Raw genomic sequence first — 18,112 nt, forward strand, 5'->3', positions numbered from 1 at the left:
TCTCCTTCTAGGAAACAGTGGATATGGTGCCATTTACAGATAAATGTATTAACTTAGCATTGTTTTAATTGTTTGTATTATTGTTATTATGTATGTATACCAATAATGTTAGCTGCCCTGCGCCGGTCTGCCAGGGGAGGGCAGGGTATACATAAAATTCCTATTCTATTCTATTCTGAAGCAGCTGCAGAGAGATGCAACAGTCAGACCCATAGTGTGGATCATTGGGAGCTATCATATAGAACAGACAGCACCTATTTTACTGTCCATCCTTATATGAACCTGAGTGCAGCCTTATATTTATGGGTTTTTTTCCAAATACAACAGGTATTTTTCTTCATACAAAATCAGAGCACAAAACAATATGCCCAGTTGATACAAATCTCCAACTGTGTGTGTGTAGGGTGTCGTCACGTCGCAGCTGACTTATGGCGACCCCAGCAAGGGGCTTCCAAGACAATTAAGAAGTAGAGGTGGTTTGCCTTCCTCTACAGAGTCTTCCTTGGAGTTTTCCTTTCCAAGAGCTGACCCTACTTAGCTTCCAAGATCTGATGAGATCGGGCTATACCATGCTGCCTTCCCTCCCAAAACTCCAACTAAAATGGAACAAATTTGCAGCAGGATAAGAGTTTCCATTGCCAAGCTTCAAAGTCATACAACACAATGAATCTGAACACACTCTGCAGAGATGAACTGACTTGCAGGAAACCTCCAGTGAGAGAGCCCCCTGAGAATCTGTTCCGTGTCAGTAGGGAGTCAAACAGGAAAGGAACAATATTTTTGCCAAAGTAGTGTGTGCTTGAAAAATGGCAGAGGGAGGGAGGGGAAGAGAGAAAGAGAGAGAGAGAGAAAGAAAGAAAGAAAACTATGAAGACGCCTTATGCCAATGCTGACGATGGCTCAGTACTATCTATTCTGATAGGCAGCGGCTCTCCTGAGCCCCAGGGAGAAAAAGGCATTCCCACAATTTCATATCTCATGGTTGGAGACGCCAGGTATTGAACATCTTCTCCATGCAAAGCATGAGATCAGCCACTAAGATACAAACCTTTCTAGGATGGACTGTAAGCCAGGACTGTAAACCAGCACCCAACCGCAAGTAGTCAGTGATGCTATTTTAAAATTAACTTAATTTGTGGCAAATGCTCTGGCTGTCAACAGAGGAGCAGTTGCATTTTGCACTAACTAATTATCTTCAAGGGCAGCCCCACAAGTGCCTAGTGTAGATTGTAGACAATCCAATCAAGAGCCCGGGACTTTGAGGAAGGCAAAGTTGTCTGATGTGAAAACTGCAAATCAGGGCGGAACAATATCCACTAGGTGGCAATATAACTGAGCATCCACAAAGGTTTGTATTCTTAGATTTGTGTTCTAGAAACTGGATACAAATGAAGCAAAGATTGGTAGAAACAAGACTTCACACACACACACACACACACACACACACACACACACACACACACCATGGATATTTTATAGCATAGGCCTTTCAACTTTTCTACCTGTTCCTATGCCTTTAAGATTAGCTGGATCTTCAGTTTTTAACACAGTAACTTTGCTTGATGACTGCTGCAGATTAAGCTGCTATTGAATGCACCAGAGCAGACTGTGTTGGCTTCTGGTCAACTGGTAACGTTAAGGTACAATGGCCAATGACCTCTCACTCTCTAGAGGTTGCACAGTTTTCCTGTTGCAACTGCATGTAATTCCACAAAATTAGGTCGTGTAACCTAATTAAGAGGCTTTTCATCCATTATTTTACCATTACTTTTTTATGCTGGGCTAGGGTTGCGAACCTCCAGGTAATGGAAACTGTCATGGGAAGAAATCAGTACAATAATACAAAATGTGTATATTGTGTTTCAAAACATTTCAACAAGTACAATGGACTACAACAAGTGACAATAAACGATATATACAAAATATACAAAACTTGTTTGATGCAGTCTATGAATAGTACAGTCTATAAATAGTAGAATCTTCTTAGTATATAGAAAAGTATTTTAAAAAGTCCATCAGGTACATGTATAAATGATCACAAAATCTTCATTAAGGCCTGAACCTGAACATTCTGCCTCGGAAGCAGCAGGCACTTTGCTTCTAAGCCAGGGCCTTTCCAGAGGCAGGCGTAACACCCCCACACACAACATCCACAGAACGCCATGTCAACATTCATATCAGACAGATGTATCTGAATATCAGCACTTCGGGAATCATAACGTACCAAATGTCTGGAGTACAGGAAATATCAAAAGCCTACCTTTAACTCTTTTCAGTGGCTCTGATACTTAGGGTTGTGTATGGAAGTATTAGCTGGAGATCCATCCCCCCTCCCATTAAAACTGATCTCCAGCCGGTAGAGATCAGTTCACCTGGAGAAAATGGCCGCCTTTGACAATTGGACTATATAGCATTGAAGACCCTCCCCAAACCCCGCCCTCTTCAGGCTCCACCCCAAAAACCTCCTGCTGGTGGCAAAGAGGGACCTGGCAACCCTACTGATCTGGTGCATATAGGGTTGCCAGGTCCCTCTTTGCCACCAGCACGAGATTTTGGGGGCGGAGCCTGAAGAGGATGGGGTTTGGGGAGGGACTTCAATGCCATAGAGTTTAATTGCCAAAGCAGCCATTTTTCTCCAGGTGATCTGATCTCTATCGGCTGGAGATCAGTTGAAATAGCAGGAGATCTCCTGCTACTACCTGGCAGTTGGCAACCCTAGGTGCATAGAACACCCCTGATCTCCCTTGGGTTAAGAGAGTAGGAGGACCTTACACTCTTCTCTTATGGGTGAAATGCTGTGCTGCAGAGTTACATCTGCACAGATTTTAATGCTAACCATGGTTTGCTTAAATCACACTTTGCAGCTATGGTTAGACGCAAGTTTGCAGACTCTGCTTTCAGCTTGGGTTGCCAACTACCAAGAGGGGCAGGAAATGCCCTGTCAATTTAATACTAGCTTAATGGAATGTTATTTACCTCAATACCATGAAAAGTTTCAACTGCCCATTTTCCACACATTAAGCCTCAGTTAAAGGGGAAAGGAGCCCTGTGGCGCAGAGTGGTAAACTGCAGTATTGCAGTCCAAAGCTCTGCTCACAACCTGAGTTCGATCCCAGCAGAAGTTGGTTTCAGGTAGCCGGTTCAAGGTTGACTCAGCCTTCCATCCTTCCAAGGTCGGTCAAATGAGGACCCAGCTTGCTGGGGGTAAAGGGAAGATGACTGGGGAAGGCACTGGCAAACCACCCCGTAAACAAAGTCTGCCTAGGAAATGTCGGGATGTGATGTCACCCCATGGGTCAGGAATGACCCGGTGTTTGCACAGAGGAGCTTTACCCTTTTTTACATCTTTTCTCCAGGTCTGTCGGCAACCCTCGTTTAACCATCAATAGTATTACACTTTGCAAATGTGACACTATACCATAGTTAAGTTTGTGAAAGAAAGGGTGGGGGTGGGAAATTTCACATACAAGTGGGGGAAAGGGATATGGAAAGTGTCTGTGTGTGAGCCCCTAACCATGGTTAAAGGGCAGGAGCTGTGCCAGTAGTGCTAAGAGCTGAATCCAGTCAGCCTTTCTGCTTGCAAAAAAAGAAAAGAAGGAACGATCCCCTTTGACCACCCACAAATGCTATGCTTGGGGTCATGGGACGGACATGTCTAAAAGCCATGTGGGTTGGAGGCTATAGTAAAGAGGGGGATTGAATAAAATTGAGGGGGAAAGTTGGCCGGCTCCAAGCCTACATGAGGCCAGAAAACTTGCTTAACTCCCACAGAGTTGCCTTATCTTTTCAGGGCACAGCTCCTCTGTTTTAAGCTGCAAGACAGCTTTTCTCATATCTGTATGCCAAGAAAATCAGCCTTTTACAGCAAGCTTGTACCAGTTCATTTTCTTTACACTCTGTCACGGTTTGGGGGCGAGGTTGGGTTGCCAACCTCCAGGTGGTGGCTGGAGATCTCCCACTATTACAACTGATCTCCAGGCAACAGAGATCAGCTCCCCTGGAGAAAATGGCCGCTTTGGCAATTGGACTCTATGGCATTGAAGTCCCTCCCCTCCCCAAACCCCGACCTCCTGAGGCTCCACCCCCAAAATCTCCAGGTATTTCTCAACCTGGAGCTGGCAACCCCAGGGTAAGGTGACCTCTGAATTAGCGTCCAGATTAGCATCCACCGCTCTTGTGGAGGAGTGGTGAATCAAACCCAGTTCTCCAGATCAGAGTCCACCGCTCCAAGCCACCGCTCATAACCACTACACACCACACTGGAGACCCCCGCATTAAACCTATAAACAGCACGCTGTTTATCTTGGGCCAGTCATAGAATCATAGAATGATTCCAGTCCTGAGCTCCTTTGCTGGCTTTCCCAAGGGGCCCAGCTCACAGGTCCGCTCATGGACAAACATTATAGGAACCTGAACAGGAAGGGGGGAAACAAATTCTCAGCAAGCCACACAGCTGGTAAAAGTGTTCTTTCCTTTCCCTCTGAGTTTACCTTGCTGATGTGGTTAGATCTCATGGTTCATTGCTAATACTTTAAATAGGATGGCTTATCTAGGCAACTAACAGCATTACTTCCTTCATTAGCATCTGCACCTTCCCGGCATTCACGTCATTTACCCATCCCATGTGATATTTCGGTTCTTCCTTTTAGGGTCTATAACCCTTGCTTGCTCCCGAAGTTTTTAGCTTGTTGTGAGGAAGTAGTTTTGTTTTAAAGAGAAAGAGCTACTTTCAAAGTTTAGAAAGGATGTCCATTCCCAAAACACTGAAGAGTTTGAAAAGTGATCTGTAAGTAGCAAAATTAAGTGGCCAACAACCTGGAGGGAGGGAAAAAATGTCATGTTCCTTTAATAGAGGCTTACATTTGTGCAAACAAGCAGCTGAAGCTTGCATGGAGTTAAATGTTATGTTATGTACCTGGTACCTGGTACATAACATCCCATTAAGCCTCTGTTAAAAGGACAGGTAACCTTTTCTCCAGACAGTTAACAACTAGGGTTGCCAGCTCCCTCTTTGCTATCAGTGGGAGGTTTTTGGGGCACAGCCCGAGGAGGGTGGTGTTTGGGGAGTCCAATTGCCAAAGTGGCCACTTTCTCCAGGTGAACTGATCTCTATTGGCTGGAGATCAGTTGTAATAGCAGACGATCTCCATCTACTGCCTGGAGGTTGGCAACATTAATACAGCTGCATGCTTTTACTCTTAAACCAAGACTTGGTTAATCATCCTCCAACATAATTTTGTAAAACTTATTACAGAAGTGTGGCTGCCCCCCTTCCCAAGTGTCAATCGCATACTCACTTTTCAGTCTTTTTTATCTCGAGGTTATCATGCCAGTTGAGAGAGAGTTATGGATCTGAGGTTACTAGCTACCTGGAGAGAAAAAACTGTCCTTCTCCTTTAACAGAAGCTTAATTGGATGTTAGTTATCAGGTGATGTTATTTGCCATCATGCCATGAAAAGCTTAAGCTGCCCATTTCTACATGGTTATGCCTCTACTAAATGGACAAAACGTCTTCCTCCAGGCCTGTTGGTAACCCCAGTGGACAAATCTTCTGATTTAGTATAAGACAGTTTCCTATATTCAGTAGTGGCGGAATTCCCAATGGCTGCAATTCTAAGGACGCTTTCTTAATAACATGGCCCCATTAATAACATGGGACTTACTTCTGAGTAGACCCACTTAGGCACCCTCCCAATGTAATCTCCTGGCTGTAAGTCAGTCAACAAAAACCTTGAGCATTTTAAGAATACTTTGAAAATAACAGTGGAATAACAAAATACGCATTGATTTATCATTCCAAGGAGTATATTATAATAAAATTGAAACAATGCAGTGAGTAATGTTATGCTTCGATCATAAATTCAATTTTTTACCCATAGCACTTTACCTGCACTCTTACAAAAATGTTAAATAATCTTAATTACAATAATTAAATGTTATATTAAATTTGGAATTTAGAGGGGCGTGACACTAGTGTATAATTTTATGCCAAACCTTAAGTCTACTTAAGATTGGCATCAGGTCTCAAAGAAAATATCCTATCAGAGGAGGAGTTGGGTTTTTTATATGATGATTTTCTCTACCTTTTAAGGAGAATCAAACCAGCTTACAATTTCCTTCCCTTCCTCTCCCCACATCAGACATCTTGGGAGGTAGGTGAGGCTGAGAGAGTTCGAAGAGAACTGTGACTAGCCCAAGGTCACCCAGCTGGCTTCATGTGTAGGAGTGGGGAAACCAATCTGGTCCACCAGATTAGAGTCCACCACCGCTCTTAACCACTACACCACACTAGCTCCCAAGAAGATTAAAGTGTGGAAATGGGCAGGTGAAGCTTTTCATGGCATTGAATTAAGATGGTCCGTCACAGGAGGTTGATGAATTTCGTGAGATTCCTGATGTCTTGGGATTTTCGGGCCAGCAAGGCTGGCGCTCCTGTTGCAGTCCTGGTTGACCTGGGCAATACAGAGATGATCAGGGCTGTGGTCATGGTTGCCCCTGAGCACCTGCTCTCCTTCTATGGAGCATGGATGCCACTTGGCTTACTGAAGAGCTTCAAGTGATGAAACAGTGGGGCAGACGACAGAGCACAAGTGGAGGAAATCTTGAACTGAATGAAAGGGAACATAGGTGAGAGCATATTATGCTGGGTTGGACTGGTTGACTGGGTCCAGGAGGTAATAAATGCTCTTTGCAGAACGTTGTAATTCTGACTGCTTTGAAAGAGTCAGTGGTGAGACCATTCCAGAGGAAATCATCCCTGAATCCCAGTGACCTAAACAACTACCACCTAGTGGTTAATATTCCATACTTGGGTAAGGTGCTTGAGTGGGTTGTGGCTACACAGCGTTAGGAGGTCTTAGAGGAGATGGATTATCATTCTAGGCTGATTTCAGTCCAGATTCAAGCTTGACTTTGGGATGGGGACAGTCTTGCTTGTCTTGACTGATGGCTTTTGCTGGAACAGTGATGGGGGAGTATGTCCCTGTTATTTCTGCTGGAACTTTCAGTGGCTTTTGATACTATTGACCATGTCATCCTTCTGGAGAGGCTGGGAGTAGGGGACACCATGCTTTGTGGTTCTGCTCTTATTTTTTTATTTTAATGATATTGCTCATACAGCCAATTTGGCACTGAAAAGTGACACACTAATATTAAAACTAAAAGAAGGGGAAATATATTTATTTATCCATATATTTATATGGATAAACAATAGAGAATTAAGAATTTTTAATCTTAATCGACTGGGGGGGGAGGAAACTTGGCAACTGGCCAACGTAATATTAAAATCCGCCCCTGCTAAAAGAAGCCTCAAGATTATCCAATTCACAAGTCCTGCAGCATTCCTTCTTATCCCCCATGATATCTCCACTGGGAGAGGTCATCTGGGAATTTAGAGTGAGGGTGCCACCCAGCTCTAGTCTTCCTTAACAGCTAAGCCAGGTGGCTCTTTAAAAGACCAGGTTAGGTTATTGGAGGAGGTAATGGGATGGAGGAGGGCCAATAAATGGAAGCTCCGTCTAGAAAAGAAAGAGGTGCTGCTGCTCAGTGGAGAAGCTACTTGGAGACTATACAGCCAGCCTGTTTTAGAGGGTGTTGTAGAGTGCTGTGGCTCAGTGGTAGAGCATCTGCTTGGCACCCAGAAGGTCCCAGATTCAATCCCTTGCATCTCCAGTTAAAGGGACCAGGCAAGTAGGTGATGTGAAAGACCTCTGCCTGAGACCCTGGAGAACCGCTGCCGGTCTGAATAGACAATACTGACTTTAATGGACCTAGGGTCTGATTCGGTATAAGGCAGCTTCATGTGTCCATGTGTCCAAGAGGTTTGTAGCTTGGGGATGACGCTAGATCCGGGCCTATGGTTGGAGGCTCAGGTCTCCTCCATGGCGTGTACTACCCTTGATCAGTTCTGGCTGGTTTGCCATCTACAGCCATTCCTCAAAATGTATGATCCGGCCACAGTGATCCATGCTCTGACCGCATCCAAGTTAGATTACTGCAACGAGCTCTACATGGGGCTACCTTTCAATTGGTCCAAATCATAGCAGGCAGGGGTTGGTTACAGGGATTGTGTCACCCCTGTGCTGAAAGATCTGCACTGGTTACCCATTAGTTTCCGAGCCAATTCAAAATACTGGTTCTTACCTCTGAGGCACAAAATGGCTTGGAGCCAGGGTACCCAAAAGATCATCACCTTCCATACTGTCCAACTTGCCAGTTAGGATCTGCCTCTCAGGACTTGCTCTCTGTGCTTCCACCTTCAGAAGTGAAGTATGTCTTGACTAGAGAGCATTTTTAAAAAATACTGTGGTGTTTTAATTCTAAGCCACCTCAAGCAGGATTCTGAAGAGGCAGCACCAAAATATTCTAAATAAATAAATTATTCTGACTTTTGCTGTAAGTAAATTTATTAATTCATTCAAATAAATAAATTGTTGTAAATAACATCACCTGATAAATAAATATTTTATTTAAATAAATAAATAAAGTCCATGCCTTACCCCAAGTCTGAAGTAACATGCCTATCCCTTTATTCTTTGCCCTTCTCTTCAATGGGGACCTAAAGTGGCTTACATTGTTCTCCTCCCCTTTATTTTAGCCTCACAACAACCCTGTGAGGTAGGTTAGGCGAAGAGTTTTGGATTTCCCACCCAATGGAATAAAAGTTCCATCCTAAACAGAGTTTGACCCTTCTAAGCCCACTGACTTCAATGGATTCAAAAGAATGCAACCTTTCTTAGGTTCATACTGTAATAGCCATCTGCATCCCCCTCCCCCTTTAAAACAAAATGGCAGAGCAATCCTAAACAGACAGTCCAAATACACTGAAATAAATTATCTTAGACTGGAGTAACTCCGTTTAGGACTGCACTGTATGGGAGAAATCCTAATCAAGTCTACTCAGAAGTAAGTCCCAAAGGAAGCAGGATTGCCTGGAGAAATATGTCTTGTCCCTTTAATAGAGGCTTCATGTGTTGGGGGAAGCTGAGGCTTTTTATGGCATGGAGGTAAATAATTTCACCTGGTAAATAATATCCCATTAAACCTCTATTAAGGGGAGAGGACTTTTTTCCCTCTAGGTAGTTGGCAACCCCACACTGGGACCACTACAGAGGCAGCAGTGAAGGAAAAACAATTTCATATGGATATGTGCATGCCTAAAACCAGTAACACATATTACCTTGTAAGTGTATAACACATATTATGCTCTCTGGGTATGTTTGTACTTTCAGGGTTGTAGGTATGTGGAAGACATGAATCCCAATCTGAAGCATATTACTCAAAAACCATGAAGTTCAGTGCTGCTTACCCCTGAATATGACCAAATACGATTACAACCTTTATATAAAAGATAGGGTGGACACCCTTGTTTCATTCACTGCCTTGTTTCTCACACTTCTTCGCTATGGATTGCAAACAAAAGCAAAGTTTCAGAATCCGAATATATATTTGTCCTACCCTTCAGCTATCCTACAAGGAAGATACAAAGGAATCCCTCTCAATGACAGGTATTGTCCATGTATGATTGGGGTCCCTGAACACTTAACCCATGTGCTGTTGTATTGTAAGTTTTATATGAGGCTGAGAAATATCTATATTAAACCCCTACTGCTTAGTGTTCAGTGTTTCTTAGATCAGCAGCTGGTGATGTATCTTTTATCTGATAGAGTCTCTTCTGTCACCCAACAAGTTGCCAGATTTTTGCTGTCTGTACAAAGGATTCGCCAACACCTTGTTCGTACTTTAAAGTAATGCTATTTTAATGTAATCCGTTTTACTTGATTCTGTAATTTTGTCCATTTATATTAATGCCTAATAAAGGTAATGAATGAAAAAAATATTTGTCCTAGGTAAATTATTCCCTTTAACATGCTTAAAGATAAATTTCACTCCAAGGGAATTTTTTTTTTTTTTAATATGAAATCCTCGCCATTGGAAAGAAAAGGAGAGAGGGAATCCCCGTGTCTCCATGTGCCATAGCTGTGCACACTCGTGCTTGGGACGAATAAAAGAGCACCCTCTTGGAGAGTTAAAAGATAAACGCTCTTTATACCTCTGCAAGCCTCCGCGGGGAAACGGGTCAAGAGCTCTCCTAAAGCAGCTAATAATGTATGTCTGGTGCTCCATTGTTAGCCCGAGCAGAGATGCAACGTTAGAAAATCAGAAGTAAAAGCAAACATCTCCTCCTAATACGCCATAACGCTTCCAGCGCCCTCGCCCCCATCACCGCTGTCATATCCTCTTTGCATGTGTCCTTTCCAGCTTTCCTTGTCAGCCTGAACCTGCGCCTCATCCGAGGCTGTCCTGGCCGAGACACAATTCTCCGACAGAGAGGGGGGGGGGAAGCAGCAAATAAACAAGACGGGTTGGTGTTTAAATTAGGAAGGGGGAAAAAAAGTTTCCTTGCAGGTGCCTGCAGCTGGCGGTTAACACAGACAGTAAGAGGATCAACTCCATCTCCACTGGCTGGAGAGAGAGAGAGGGGAAAAAAAAATAAAGCTCTCACATTTACTATTCACAGTTTAGTTAATTTGGATGATAACGGTTAGTTTCTAATCCCATTGTGCAAGAATGAATATACTGAAACCTACAAGCCGTCTGAAAGAGTATCTCTGGCAAGCAGGACAACGCGCCGGAGCGTCCCCGGGCTGAACCATGCAAGGCACGCAAACGTTTTTTTGAGAACGTTTTATGGAGTTGTTTAGTTACCCATCGGGTTGCAGACAAAACAGGAGGCAGACAAAACATCAAGAGGCCAGATCCTTTCAAAAAAAAATAAAAGTTCCGACACGAGATAGGAATCTGCGCTTGCTTTTACTTTAACATTAAAAAAAGTAACCCAAAGCAAAGCTTAAATGGTGTTGTTTGCCTCATTTAAATTAAACAAAAATTAAGGCTGGGGAAATGTATGCATTTAAAAAGCGAATGGGAGTGTTGACAAAAAGTGTCCCTGAAACTATGAATCTGAAATCACACAAGCACGTTGGTAACATTTCTCCATAGCAGGCACCGTTTCCATGATAGCAGGGTTAAAATCTGGAGACGCTGGCACACATCTCCAAATTCGAGGGGATGTTCCCCCCCCCCATGAATGTGCAAATCAGAATAATATTCCGACTTACACCTGTTATTCAGTTCGGCGAGGTGTAATTTCGACTGGTTTGGGGGCGGGGAATGTCCCCATGCCTCAAAAGAAGGAGATGCCAAGCCAAGTCGAAAGAGCCACCCAAATGCGCACCGAAGCTTTGGAGAGGAAAGGAGCCCGCCTCTTTCCCCCTTTGAAGCGAATTTCCCCCAACTCCTGTTTGTGTGCTTTCGATATTTTTCCTCTTCGAGCCTTCGGAAGCCAAGCGAGCAACTTCCCCAGGCTCCATGATCCCCCCTCAGCCCCCCCGCGGGACCAATTCGTTGCCCCCCCCAAAAGAGAAACCCTATGCGCTCTTGAGGCGAGAAGCGCGGCTGCCAGAACAGAGGCCCTAGGAAGAAAAGGAAAAAAAAGCTAACAATGCTGTGAAAATATGTTTGCAGAAAATAGACAATTGTTGGATTAGACGTATTCAAGTATGAAATAATGCCTTTTTGTGTAAAAACGTCAGCAATGTGCGTGTACAAAAGTTCCCTGTGGCAGTGACTTGCTCCCTTTGTGAGCGCTGCGCTTTGGCGTCTCCACTTGGCGCATTTCACTCCCGGCCCCTTTAAACGCGATTGTTGCTTTCTTTCTAATGACATTTACCGGATCAAAACATGCTGTTAATTCGATCAGAAAGCTTCGCCCTCCCTCACAATGCCACAATAATTTCTCCTGAAGTTGGTTAAACTGGCCAAAATTAGGCAAATGAATAGCGAGTCTGTAGGCGGCTCTCCTCGCAGGTGACGCCGCATAAAGCGCTCCCAGGCCAGCTGCGCTCCCCTCTTTATTTGGCCCCTCTTTTCTTTGACCCGCATTATTAAAATTTAGGCCCGATGAAACCATTCACACTTTTCAATGGGACATTTTCCTATAGGATAATAGGCTACAAATTGAGCCTCTCCAAAGGGACGGGGGGTGGGAGGGAAGGAGGGGAAAAAGAACAACCTCCAGACCCGCGCCCCGCACAAAAAGGACTGTCGTGTGCCAAAGGTTGGAGGGAACCTCCCTGGGTCTGCTGAGGGGAGGAGGGAAACTTAAAAAAAAGGGGGGGGATCTCGTGCCAGCCTCTAGTCCCCACACCTGCCGGGGTGTCCCCGCCGCATAAAGCGGGAGAAACAAAACAGGGCCTCTCTCGCTGCCATCTCTCATAAAGATGGACGCGTCACCAAGTCGTGTGAGAAAAGCCTGAGAACAAACGGGCCCACTCCGTCTCCAAGGGTTCTGCCTTGAACTGGGCGGAACAGCCTATTAAGGGCTTACTTAATTACTTTAATGACTCTGGACAGGCTTTAAAATGCAGTCAGCGCTTGGAGAGGGGGGGGGGGTGGCCTGGGATTTGTAAACAGGCGGTCGTGTGAGAGACCGGCCGGGCCTTTCGGGGGCCTGAAAGAAGGGAGGCCTGTGTGTCTCACAGGCGGCCGGCGCGCCACTGCGCCCAGCTCTCTGGCTGCTCCCCACAGCCCTGCGCGGCCGGTTGCCATGCAAATCCTGAGGCGGGGGGGGGGGAATCACGTGTCCTTTGAAGGGCCACGTGGAGTGACAAAGCTAATGTGTTCTCCCCCCCCCCCGCCGCCCCTGGGCTGCTGGTGTGTGTGTGTGTGTGGGGGGAGACCCAAACATACCCACGTTTTCAACAACTGATCTTTAATGCATGCCTCCCCCCCGCGTCCCCAATACTGCTTTCCCTAATCCTATGGATTCGTGAATATCCACACGCACACCCCACCCGGCCTGTCCCTCGGAAATCGTCGCTTTATAAACCGCCCCTTGGAAGTCGGGGCTCTGCAGTCCGCCTGGACCGCTTGAGGAGGGACGTCGGCGACCGCTCCGCCAGGATGGCCTCCAAGCCGAAGGAACGCAGAGTGAGTTGGGGACTCCGTGCGGCAGGCAGCCCCGCGCGCAGCGGCCGGGCTCGGCCTCCGAAGCGAGCCATTCCCCGTGGCCACAAAGCCAGCCCTTGCAACCGCTGCATGTCCCGTCAGGAGATACGAACCGATTTAATCGCCAGTTCCCGGAACGCTGCAGAGACCACAGCCTCTCTGGAGACTTCTGTTGTTGCTGCTCTCCAATCAGGAGCGCAGTTCGGTTTCGGGAACTGACGCATCACTGGCTTTTAAAGTACAGGTCGATAGGATACTGCCCCTAGGTGGGTTATTAAACTGCAGACCAAATGCCTGGGAAAGTAATATTTAGGTGAACTGGTAAGAAAATAAGGGCCCCGGGGGCTTGTTTGCGTTTTGGTGCCATGTTCCTTTCCGCCCTGGTATGATCTGCCCGTCTATACTGTACCTTTTAATGTGTTTTCCAGAGGATCCCGGTTTCCCACAAAGTGATCGAAAAAAGGAGGCGGGATCGGATCAACCGGTGTCTTAATGAACTCGGGAAGATGGTGCCAATGGCGTTGGCTAAACAGGTATGTGTGTATCCCCACAGAAAACGTCACCGCTGCATTTTGTCCTTTTGGTGCAGGAGGGCAACCATGGTGGGCTTTGCCCAGGTATAGCTGCTTCTGCGCTTTTCGCATGGGGCAGCAGGGAATCCTACGATTCCGAACACATGACGGGACCACGAAGATCGCTTTTGGCAATGGCAGCTTGGAGGCATACAGAGTGAATGAAATGTGCATCGATTTCCCCTGCGATGCCTTCTTAACTCACACTGGATCCACAGACTCACCCCACCCACCCCCATCAAAGCAAAAGATTCCTGACATCTTTCGCTCCATGTTTTTCAGAGTTCCGGCAAGCTAGAGAAGGCTGAGATCCTTGAAATGACCGTCCAGTACCTGAGAGCCCTTCACTCTGCCGATTTCCCTCGCGGGAGAGAAAAGGGTAGGCGCGCCATTCACCGGCTGTGCGTTTTCGGCGTTGGGCACGCAGACGCAGAGAGAAAGCTCTCGTTCTGGCTGCTGGCAGAATTCTGGAAAACGAACTCTGGTGTCTCTAATTTTCACCTTTGTCTAGAGAGGAAATGGGAATCCCTGGCTAGGCATGGGGGGAACTGCTCCAAAAGGAGCTTGTGGGCATATTATGTTTTCCTGGTTAGTGCTGTGGGCCTTGAGTTAAATCTCTAATAATTTGGGAAGTCATTGGCAACCCAGTGTCTCTCACACTAAATTTCCCAACTATTATTTGGAATGTTCCATTTACACTTAACATTCTCTTTGAAACAACACAGTAAATTCACAACCTGTTAATGGATATTAGAAGAAGAAGAATTGGTTTTTATATGCCGACTTTCTCTACCACTTAAGGAAGAATCAAACGGGTTTACAAGCCAAAGGAAATCTCTCTGGTTAGAGGCAATTGCTCTCCTGACTAGTGAATCTAGTGGACAAACAATAGCCACTGCTGGAGACAGAATGTAGAACTAAATGGACATTTAATTTGATCCAGCAAGGCTTATGAAGATACACAGTAAAATACTGGATGCTGTGGTCAATTCATCGTGGCACTGGAATCCACTTCATCAGATGCTTGATTAGACACTGATGCATATGCTTACAAGACACACGCACACCAAGCTATCAGAAACTTCTGCTGCATCCAGTTTGCACCAAGGGTCTGATTCAGTATAAGGCAGCTTCATGAGTTCAAGCTTTAAAGTACCAATAGTCTTGAACACATGAAGCTGCCTTATACTGAATCAGACCCTTGGTCCATCCAAGTCAGTATTGTCTACTCTGACCGGCAGCGGCTCTCTAGGGTCTTAGGCCAAGCAGATGCTCTACCACTGAGCCACAGCCCCTCCCAATTATTACCTCTCCCAATTATTACCTCTCCCAATTAAATAATTTGCCTTCTAGTTAGTTGCTACTTACATCCTCCTTTGGCTAAAAGTAGATTGCTGTTACCAACTGGAAGATTGACCTTTTCTTTTCTTTCTTCAGAACTACTAGCTGAATTTGCCAACTACTTTCACTACGGCTACCACGAATGCATGAAGAATCTCGTTTACTACCTGACCACAGTCGAACGAATGGAGACCAAAGACACCAAGTACGCACGAATCCTGGCTTTCTTGCAGTCCAAAGCTCATCTTGCCACAGAACCCATCTTTACCTCCCTGGGATCTCTCCCAGAGCCAGACTTCTCCTACCCGCTTCCACCAGCACTAGACTGCTTGGGGCACAGTCCCAATGACTCTGTTTTCCAACAAGGCTCTGGGCAAGGGCCCTTCTCCTGGCACAGCTCTGCAAGGAGCCCCCCTGTCCCTTACATTCCTAATGCTGCGATGCCCCTTTCTGGCCCTGGACAGCAGCGCAGCGCATTCCTGTCATCAGTGCAAGGTCTGGACCGCCACTACCTCAACTTGATGGGCCATCCCCACCCGAATGCATTCACCCTGCCTGCCAGCCAGCACCCATCTGTGCTATAGCCTGCATCTGGGATTGTCAACTTGTTATCCAAAGAGGGTCCCTGTGCCTTTAATAGCTGCACAGAGAAGTATATGGCTTTTGCCTTCCTCATGCTGCAAAGACGCCAGACCACCAAAATTCTTCCTGCCTTGTAGGTCTTAAAGGCATAGATGGCCTTATGAAGCCAGGCAGCGCTCAACCTCACTGGTACATTGCATATTTATATGATCTCAAGGGTAAATTAGCCTGAACCTCAGGATCCTGCCAACAAATGTAAATAGATATGATAGTAATGGTGGAATAAATGGAGTGAAATAAAGATGAACCACTGGTCAAGGGTCAGATTATGGCCAGACTGACATATGTTTGCTGTTTTTATTTATTCAGTGTCCTGCTGTCTTGTTCTTCCAGATGTTTACTTCTGTGTTGGCACAAGTAAATGCAATATGCCCATTTTGCTTGTTTTCTATTAAGCTTTGCTGGGGGAAGACATGGTATAAATTGAATAAAAATACAGCATTAGCTAATTAATTGGGCATGTGTTAAGAGTATGTCAAATTACTGTGCCATGTTGGTTAGAAACTAAGACACATTGATTTTACACTAGATTGTTGATTGAAACTTAATCCACTTAACTCATTCCTTCTTCCTGGAACCTCTCAGAAGGAGAAAGAGAAGGAGAAAGATTCTAAATCATATTATAAGCCTTGGCAGCAGCTAAACAAATAACTCGTCGAAGTGGGAAGAAATGGTTATACCACACATTCATAGATTGGAGCAATGTTAGACCTTACAGTTAAAGAAAGAGTAGGCTTTAACAGACAAGAAAACAATGTAAGATATCTTGACCTTTTGTCTGAATTTGTGGATTTAATTGGATATTAAATTATTTTTTTAAAGAGGAAACAAATATGCTAAGGGGAACGGAAACTATTGTAAAGAGATGTGGGAGACTGCAGTGCCATATTGGGTGAGGCTGAAGTATTGCTCTGTTAGCACACCTGGGAGTTTTGCCACTGACTTAAGAGCACATGAAGCTGCCTTATACTGAATCAGACCCTTGGTCCATCAAAGTCAGTATTGTCTACTCCGACCGGTAGCGGCTCTTCAGGATCTCAGGCAGAGATCTTTCACATTACCTACTTGCCTGGTTCCTTTAACTGGAGATGCCGGAGATTGAACCTGGGACCTTCTGCATGCCAAGCAGAGGCTTTACCACTGAGCCCCGGCCCTGTTGTACAAAATGTGCTCTTTTTGGTGCAAAGTCGGTAAACAGCCCAAAGCTCCTTCATCTGTTAGGTGCCTGTTGTGGTTGCAAAGTGGGCCTGAGACCGGCACACTTCCTTGGGAGGAAATCTCACGCTAATTAATCTGAAGAGACATGGTCTGGGGATGTTTTATAATTGGCTTGTCAAGAACATGGGTTGGACCAGGTCATCACATAGCTCCGCATGTGGTTCACTGTGGACAGATCATGTGCTTGTTAACCCCACACACAATTGAATGTGTGAATGCTTGGGGCTGCTGGTCAGCTCTTGCTCTGGCCGTGTGGAGGCCAATGCTCTAAAGTGGAGGATGGGCCACTGTCATGTTCTGCCTGACTGCAACAACTGGGAAAAGGGCTACCACCCTTGTTCAAATCGCAGCAGCTATTATGTCCAGTCCCCATGCTGTGGTTCCAGTTCACACAAGTGGGACCCAAGTGATCCTGTTTCAAATGTTGAGTGAGCCAGTAGTTTGTGACTCCTGTATTGCTAACATGTTAATTCAGCCACGAGTAGAGATGTGCGGAGAAATTTTACTTAGTTTTAGATTTGGCTTATTTTGTTTATTAAAATTGATCGGATTATTTAATACTGTTGTGCCAGGTGTTAGAAGTCATTGTTGTGTTCAGATGACAATCCACTGGATTCAGTGGGAAACACATTCCTGCCTGTAATCATTTTGGCTCTTAACCAGGATGAAATTCTTAGGGATTTACCCCTCACATCCACATTCATGCTAGTGTGGCTTAATGGTAAGAGTGTCATGCTAGGATCTGGGAGATCCAGGTTAGAGGTCCCGCTCTGCAATGGAAGCTTGCTGGGTAGTGACCTATGGCCAGTCACTATCTCCACCTGACCTACCTCACAGGGTGATGCCGTGAGGATAAAATGAAGGAGGGTAGAATAACACTGTAAGCTGCTTTGAGAGAGCCAGCGTGGTGTAGTGGTTAAGAGCGGTGGTTTGGAATGGTGGACTCTAATCTGGAGAACCAGGTTTGATTTCTCACTCCTCCATATAAGCAGCGGATGCTAATCTGGTGAACCGGGTTGGTTTCCCCACTCCTACGCATGAAGCCAGATGGGTGACCTTGGGGTAGTCACAGCTCTCTCAGCCGCACCTACCTCACGGAGTGTCTGTTGTGGGGAGGGGAAGGTGATTGTAAACTGGTTTCATTCTCCCTTAAGTGGTAGAGAAAGTCAGCATATAAAAACTGACTCTTCTTCTTTGGGTCCACATTGGGCAGAAAAGCAGCATATCTAAATAAAGAAACACAGGTAGGAGAAAGTATTCTCATTCTCCTCTGCTCCCTGAATTGGGAATCTGATGAGATTATATCCATAAAAGGAAAGAAATAAGGTAA

General features: G+C 45.5%; 1 protein-coding gene across 1 annotated transcript; it reads left to right on the forward strand.

Moving 5' to 3' along the window:
• The first annotated feature begins 12,963 nt into the window (after positions 1-12,963).
• Positions 12,964-15,595, forward strand: HELT (helt bHLH transcription factor). The gene is made up of 4 exons (XM_056855851.1): positions 12,964-12,991; positions 13,438-13,542; positions 13,864-13,960; positions 15,019-15,595. The coding sequence occupies exons 1-4, from the start codon at positions 12,965-12,967 to the stop codon at positions 15,504-15,506; spliced, it is 717 nt and encodes a 238-aa protein (XP_056711829.1). The 5' UTR covers position 12,964; the 3' UTR covers positions 15,507-15,595.
• Positions 15,596-18,112: the final 2,517 nt, after the last annotated feature.

This window comes from Euleptes europaea, chromosome 9 (genome assembly GCF_029931775.1).
Source record: "Euleptes europaea isolate rEulEur1 chromosome 9, rEulEur1.hap1, whole genome shotgun sequence".
Lineage (NCBI taxonomy): Eukaryota > Metazoa > Chordata > Lepidosauria > Squamata > Sphaerodactylidae > Euleptes > Euleptes europaea.

What these genes read in the sequence shown, in the direction of transcription:
- HELT (XM_056855851.1), top strand. Translation starts at nt 12,965, where the DNA reads ATGGCCTCCAAGCCGAAGGAACGCAGA. An exon ending in CCAAGCCGAAGGAACGCAGA is followed by an intron (nt 12,992 to 13,437) that starts GTGAGTTGGGGA and finishes TGTGTTTTCCAG; the next exon opens with AGGATCCCGGTTTCCCACAA. An exon ending in CAATGGCGTTGGCTAAACAG is followed by an intron (nt 13,543 to 13,863) that starts GTATGTGTGTAT and finishes CATGTTTTTCAG; the next exon opens with AGTTCCGGCAAGCTAGAGAA.